This window comes from Neltuma alba, unplaced genomic scaffold, assembly GCF_004799145.2.
Source record: "Neltuma alba isolate B1F8T4 unplaced genomic scaffold, ASM479914v2 tig00004892_pilon, whole genome shotgun sequence".
Lineage (NCBI taxonomy): Eukaryota > Viridiplantae > Streptophyta > Magnoliopsida > Fabales > Fabaceae > Neltuma > Neltuma alba.
Genome location: NW_021633898.1, coordinates 28,366 through 36,481, shown reverse-complemented (window position 1 = coordinate 36,481; position 8,116 = coordinate 28,366). Strand labels below are relative to the sequence as shown.

Genomic DNA, 8,116 nt, shown 5'->3' with positions numbered 1-8,116 from the left:
AGTATAATAACAATTTAATGATAGTAATTTCATAAAGTTATGGTGATTTTTAAAAAGTTTGAAAACCCTAAGTAATTTTAACAAAACTTTTGACTGTGTCATATAGTGAAAGTGACATATATAGCTAGTGATGGAGGATGTGTATCAATATCATAGCATCATTCAATAGAAATTGAAAAATGTCATTCATTCTTTGCTCATATATGCATATTAATTAAATATAAAAAAGGTAATATGAAAGTAAAAGATGAAAATAAAAGTAAGTCTTACACATATTCCTAATTTTTAAAACAAATAATTATATGATGGTAAAAAGATTGAATTGAAAAGCAACAGTGGACAAGGGGGAAGCCAATAGGCAATGGGGAATTAATACAGGGAGATGTGAACTTAACCACACAAAAATAGACAGCAATGACATGGGAAGGCCCCTTCATAAGTATTGGCATTAAATAGGCTTTCATATCAAAGCAGGTACCTCCAAAACGGACACTTATATGACATGCATTTATGATGCTCCTATTATGCACCACATTCTCTGTGCAAAAATCACGCCCACCCCTACTTATCCTTAATTTAATAGCCACAAACCATCTGCCCCTTCAATTATTTGGCCTTTCATTAAGGATAAATGAGACTTTTATTTTATGTATATATCAATGATGTTTAGACTTATTTGAGTAAAATTTTGATAATATATCCTAACTCAAGTGAGGTTGGGATAAGTGACAAAAAGCTTTGTTACCTTAGAAATAGGAGGACAGGGAAGGATTCTGTTTGGTTAAACAGAACGAAAATAGATACTATCTCCAATCCTAATTATCAGAGTTAGACAAGAGATTTATTTTCATCTTGAATATGAAATCTCAATTCACTTTACTTTTTAAGTTTGCAATATTTTATTCAAAGTATTCCTATTGACGGCACATATTAAAAATACATGATTAAATATAATAATTGAGAAAAAATATCGACACATCTATTATACATAACTAAATTAATTTTTTAATATTTATAAATTAATCATCTATTTTTTATATGCTAGCTCCTTTAGTTAGAAGAAATGGAGGAAGTGCTTCTCTCCGAAATGGGAAGATTTGAGAGAAACAGTTAAAACCCACCTCCTTCCCTCCTTCCAACCAAATCAAAGGGGACCCCCCAACCCCCACCCCTTTAAAAAAAAAAAAAAAAGGCCCCCTCCATAAACTTTCTTCCTCTCCTCTACTGAGATTCCTCTCATCTCATTCGTTGAACTAAGCAAATAATTAAAAGTTCAATTCCCAACTTTTTTTTTGTGTGGATCAAACATAGTTTAGAGGAACATACCTTTTTCTATCATAATCTTAAGGAAGACTAATATTTATTATGAGTATGGTAAAAGACAAATAACTAAACAACCATTTAGTGATGGTTAAATCAAGTGATAAAAAGAATTTCGGTTTTAAATTTGAAGCATGAAAAGGGAGAAGTCACACTAGGACAGTCGTTTTTTTTATAATTATTATTAACATTCTTTAACTGAAGCTGCTTTAATTCAAAATAGTTAAAAAAAAAGTGTTTTGATTTGCAAAAATAAAATTAAAAAGAAAAAACACCATTGAAGCATGAAATTAGGAGGAAGGTGGGTCCATAGGAGGAAAGCAGAGTTATGTAAAATAGATAGAGAGAGCAGTGGTTAAGAATCCAAGGGAGGCCACCAGGCGAAGGCTTCAGCCTTCAGCATCAGTCTTGTTTCTTCTGTTCACTTACTACAAAACGACTCAGACCAGTCTGTGTATTTGGCCACTTGGAATGCTGTCGGTGGGGCCTGAGCCAAGTCTCCATCTGCTTATAATTAACTACTCAAATTTCATTCATCTATACAAATTCACATCAGATGTCAATCATGTACACCCATAAAACTGTGCAAGGAATTGCCGTAATTGGCCACTCAAAAGTATTTAGACACAATTACTTGTTGCTGCCTCCTAAATTACTTTGCAGGTTCATTTCTACTAGTTAAGATGCACTCTTGTTTCAAAACTTTTTGCATGAGTGTTACGATGAATATTTGGAAATTTTTATCAGATCCACGCTCTGGAAGTATTAAAAAAATTAACAACATTACCCCTGATTATTAAAAATATTAATGGTTAACATTAATTTTTAAACAGTGAGAGTAATTTTTCTCCTTTTCTTTAACACTTTTTGAGGTGATATTTTTATTTTATTTTAGGCTATATTAATTCAGCAAAAAACCTCAGATACACATAATTTTTATTTGAAAACTTCTGAAATAAAATTAGATCTTAATCTTTTTTCTCCGTGCTAGTGTCAAGAAAATAGGAATAAGTACGGTTGTTCAACTTTTGCCTTTTGATGCATGCCGATAGTACGCCAAGCATACCAAGCGTCCCACATGACAGAACTTTTGTCAGTTGAGAGCACATCATGAACTAAGTGGGACGGAATAATGTAACTCATTTTAGACTTTATAATTCACCAACATGAACTAGTGATATGGACTACAAGTGGGATGAGCATAGGCAAACTTCTGCTACAAGCAAAAGAACAATTCGAACGTCAAAGAGCCTGTGTCAGAAAAATAAAGAATTAATTGCTGAGAAAGGCCAGCATTGTGCTTGACTTTTCGACATACAGATGTAGTAGCGTTGTACAACAATATAATTAACCTAGACAAGGATAAAAAGAAAAGAAGACTAATATCATAAAACTCAAGAGCAGAGCTTTGAGTCTGGTCCAATAAATTAACCACAACAACAACATTGGAGAAGCGAATATTTAAGCATAATTCCTGTGCGTACCTTCCCTATGCCAGTCGTGATGATAAGTTAAGCAAAACTGGCTCATGAAAAAAACATAAATGAAACCTGTCACATGATCATTCATGCAAAGAAACTGGCAGCCAACGGGCAAGCCTGTGCCGTTCAATTTGTCTTGTGTGTTCATTGTGTGGACGTGGAATTGTCACCAATAACCCAGTATTGCTTCACAGCAATCAGAATCTTCTCAGGGACTAGGGGACCGTCCTCATGATCAACCAGTTTAGTATCCCATCGCATGCCACCAACTATTTTCTTTACCTTGATTAGGACATCAACTTCATCGCGAAATATGACAGCACCTTCAGGCCGCAAAATCCGGTCCATCTCCAAAAGAATATCATCTGCATTACATCTGCATTACAATCATGACACGCAAACTTCAGGCACATGAAAGGGGATAACAGAATTTCTGAAGAAACAACAGGAGAGAAATAAAAACATGTGGTTCTGCAAATGACTAGAAATGTAAATCTATGTGACGAAATTATAAAGACAAACTAAACAGGCACAAGAGTGACTGCTGACAACTGAAAAGCTTAGATCAACAAAAATGCTAATAGAATTCTCACTAAAAGATGAACCCCCGAGCAGATGGACTCTCCATAAAGTTGCATCTCAACCGACAAGTTACGCAGACTCATTAATCTATTTCAAGTGTTGATACATTAACAATGATTAAGATCACCAAACAGACATGATCAAGCACTGCTTATAGTTTAGCCATAGCTAAGAAACAATGGCACTAGCAACAGAATATGAAAGCACCAGAAGTTTAATTAAATTTAACAAAGGAACTTACTTGTCCTTGTATAGACTAAAGAGACCATGGGCATGAATGAGATCATACGTCCTTGGATATGTGGAGAAGGCTTCACACCTGGATCAACACAAAGTTCAACAAGCTTACTTCTAACAGCTGACAAAATATAGTAAGCAATAATAAACGACAGCACATAACACCATTGGCACTCTTCTTCATAACATAATCTTGCTGCCGAAGGATTACGTAGTAATTTGAATAACAATATAAAATTTGATAGGTTATAAATGAGTATTTAGATATCTAAGATTCATAGATGCCATAATTACCGCCAGGGGGGGGTTAGGAAAACATACCAGTCATGATAGATGCCAATCAGTCCTCGCTCATATATGACACCCAGGGTGTTTTTCTCAGCTATAGTTGGCACAACATTCATAACCCATAACTTCGAAGATTGAATTGCAGCAGCAAAGCTACCTAAACCAGCATTCATATCCATAATATTGCGATACCTTCCAGAATCCAAGAGTCTGTTGATTTTCTTATAAGCATTTACATGCTTTTTCCACTTTTTGTTATCATCCTGATATGTATCAGCAGAAAATCCAGGAACAGAGCCACTAGCAATTCTAGGTGGGATGGCGTACAGTCTTTCGGGAAATGGTTTAAGATCTCTCCCCGAACCATTACTAGTGGGAGTAATGCAGACCTCCATTTTCTTATACCTATAGCCACAAAACAGAGTCATTTCAGGTCAGACTTAACTAATCTTTATGAAGAAGATAAATTTACCTAGATTTTCAGCAATTATATATTTAAAAAAGCACACTGGAATGAATTCTTTTGTTAATAGTATTCTCAAACAAGTCTTGAATGCATTCATATTATTTTTTAAGGCAATAACTACTTGGAACATTGTCATCGTAGAAAGCAGTGCCATATCCTTTAAAAGCACTGTCATAATAATATTTGCAAAAATCAAGTCATCATTAACTACATATTGTATTTACTTCAAAGGATGAAAAGGTGATACCAGGGGTTAAAATCGATAGAGAAAGAAATTGTTCTTTATTTCAGTACACAGGGTAACAGTCATTTCAGTAGGGACAATATAATTCAATGGATTTGCATAAAAATACAGGGCTAAGTCCTTGATAAATGGTTCATCACCTAAGTAGCTTCCTCCCATGGAAAGAAAGAAAAAACATATTAAATATGAACAATGTCCTATATCAAAAATTATGTAAAACAATAGAACCAGAGCCATACCAGACATCATCAGCATCTGTTGTTTCACAGAATTTAACATTAGAATCTTCCTGTCTTCTACGACAAGTTTCAGAGTCTACAGTCTTCTGCCAAATAGCAATTTCAGCCTTCTCAGACTTCTTCTCCCAGCAAAGGAGCTTAGCAATCTCCTCAATCTTTCTCTGCTCTCCTTCAAGTTCCTCCTTAGGCCGCTGCCAGGCATTGTAATTGACTTTCCAGTTAATTGGGGGACCCGAAAGAATCCAATAACCGCCAGGTCTGAGAACACGATCAACTTCCATCATATACATTCCATCTGCAAATTAACAATCAAAGTGCAATACCAAACCACTGCAGTTATAATCACAATTAATACTCAATAAAATACATGTTAAACAGAGGCAGGGAGGGACGGGGGGTCATATTGAAGTCACTTCTTATTGAAGCATGTACTTAACAGTAAGGCGGGGAGTATTTAATGTAAAATCCTCACCATTTGACCCCCAAGGTATCAAGCAACGAGAACAATGAGCCATATCAAAGGCTGCAGATGGATAAGGCATCTTTATGGTACCCAGAACACCTATGACAGCAGGCACACCCCTTTCAAGAGCGAATTGTACTTGTGCTTCATGATTGTCCCTTGGTGCAAATGACATGGCGATAACATTTCTGCTCCAAAGATATGCACCCCAACTGGCCACCTAAGTGAACCAACCAACATAAAGAATTAAGAATTTAAAGGTAAAACAGAATCTAACAGAAGCTGATCATGTTGATAAGCAAAATAGTATATACAACATGGCATATAAACAAAAATTTTCAGGAAACTAGGGCGAAAAACATACCCCACAACCAGTGTCTAATGCTGTCCTCACTGTGCCATCATTTATAGGAATAACAGAAGCAATCTGCTCGATATATTTATTGGCACCTTGAGGAAATTGGGTGCCACCACCAGGGAATTTGAACACATTTCCCTCATATTGAATCCAGTTCTGAATAGCTTTTTCGACTGTCAGGCTCTTGTAGGGTGCGTTTGCATAAGGAACATAATCACGACTCTTGGCCAAGGAAATGGAGTTACATATCCCTTGGGTGCAGGGATCAAACAATGTAACTTCTCTTCCTCAGGAGGGCAGTGTCTCTCCCGATAATTCATGTTCTCTCTAGGAAAGGTCATGGCACGCTTTTGATCTTGGCAAGGGGTGTAATCAGTATAATGATCTTTACATGGTTTAAAAACCTTAGGTTTGGACTCAAATTCATCAATTTTGCTAACTTCTCCACCATGATGAGAGTCAAAACTTAAATTAGGTACTATACTACAGTCTGCATTATTCTTAGTAATCGCCACAGCTATGCTATCTCCCTTTCCAAAACCGCTCCTCTGCCATGCACCCAATATATAGAAGAAACAGCAAAGACCCACCACTATAAAGATCTGCACAGAACTTCTAGTCCTGCCATCAGCGGAACTTAATTTTGCCATGAAGTACCTGAAAATAAGAACTAAATCTATAAGATCAAGAAGTCGTGCTTCCAGAAAGAAGAATTAGAAATCCCCAAATAGCAAGGTTATTTACTACTACATTTCGCTCAAGATCCAGAGTTCCGGACTGGAAATCAACCATGAGTCAGAGCAAGACACTTGCATCCAATGAAGTAGACCAGAAGTGATAAACTTCAACAAGCATTAACAAATGGATTATCCAGTCGATCACCGAATAGCTAGCAATCGTCGTTTGGTAATAATATAATTTAGTCAAGCTTCCATGAGTAAAACAAATCATGCCAATTTACTTTCATCACCAACACAGAGCAATTACTTGTCAGTAATTGGTTAAAGAGGCCAAAATAGGTGAGGCTAAATTTAGATCTGCTCAGTTATCAAAAAAATAATAATAATATTAATTAGATCTGCTCAACAGTGAGTGCTTAGACACCAGTGGCTACATTTGTCCCTCTTCGTGACCAGCATGGAAGGCTGATGCACTTCATAATTTCCCAAAACACCACAACTCAAAACACATGAAACACACAATTAACTCAGTCAAGTGAATGGATCCACCAACAATTACCCACAAAAGAACATATAAATGGCCAAAAGTTAGCTCATCAGAAGCCAATTCAGCCTCATAACGGAGCTAGAACTTCAATTTTAATGCTCTAGCAGAAAAACGAGTTACAAAATGAAATGAAATGAAAGAAAGAGATGACAACAAGAAGAAGGAAATGAACCAAAGCTGAAAGTGGAGATCTCTCACCGATCCGATGAAGGTGGGTTACCCAATAGTTGAAAGATCCCAGATTTCCAAAGGAGATAACTTTTTCCGATAAAACAAACAATGATGTTCAGTAATCAGTATGGTAATGCTACAGACGTGGGACTCGATCCAGCAGCGAAACGTGTAAATAAAAATCTCTCCCACTGACTCTCCCTTCTCCCTCTCTTTAAACCCTAAAAAGCTTCTGCAATCATATATAATAATGCACCCCAGCAATCGAATTGAGCGGAGGAGACGGAAAAGTGAAGTATCTCTGTTCTTCCAGCTGAAAAATTGACCCTTTATTTTATTTTTTTATTCTATTTTTAACAGGATGACAGAGACATCGTTTGTGACTTTGTGCTGCCAAAAGAAAATTTTGGATTTTCTTATTGTGGATATTAGTATGGATTTTGTAAATTTCTTAAGAATATTTAATATTTTTTGAAAAAATTAACAAAAAATTTATTCATAATTAATAATGTTTTGGAAAAAAACTTAGCGTTATATAAAATTAGTTAAGGAATGTCGGTTAGTTAAAACGAAGTGAACTGAAAATCTCAAGTAAAGAACAACTGGGGAGCGGTAACATGGATCCCTGGGCCCACTTTCATGCTCACGCGCTACCGTGCCTCCCATAAAGTTTTTGAATAATTTTTTAAAGATATTTTGGTTAGATCTGGGCACGTCGGTGATCAGAAAATTCGTAAATCACCCACCGTTAAATACGAAACTAATATTTTTTTCAAAATTATTAAATGGATCAATTTTAAAATAATAAAAGTAGTCAGTACATTATACATTGATACCAGTAATAAAATTCATAAAAAATTAACACCGTTTATAAATCATTAGATTTTTTTTTGGCCAATGAAAAAAGGCCAGTTTTATTTTTTTTAAAAGTCTCTGTGGTGAATTTTGAAATATCTTCTACGTAATGTATTTAGGTTTTTCATTTAGTTATGATCCTCCAAATGTCAAATGGAGAAGGATTGTTACGTATATAATAAGAA

At 35.5% G+C, this 8,116-nt stretch overlaps 1 protein-coding gene across 1 annotated transcript; it reads right to left on the bottom strand.

Annotated features, from left to right (window-relative positions):
• Nucleotides 1-2,574: 2,574 nt before the first annotated feature.
• On the bottom strand, nucleotides 2,575-7,324 carry LOC114746087 (probable methyltransferase PMT2). The gene is given in 8 exon segments (XM_028934270.1): nucleotides 2,575-3,177; nucleotides 3,625-3,702; nucleotides 3,942-4,313; nucleotides 4,858-5,152; nucleotides 5,330-5,540; nucleotides 5,685-5,902; nucleotides 5,905-6,335; nucleotides 7,104-7,324. Coding segments are annotated over 7 exon segments (1,830 nt in total). The 5' UTR covers nucleotides 6,329-6,335; nucleotides 7,104-7,324; the 3' UTR covers nucleotides 2,575-2,945.
• Between the last annotated feature and the right edge of the window lie 792 nt (nucleotides 7,325-8,116).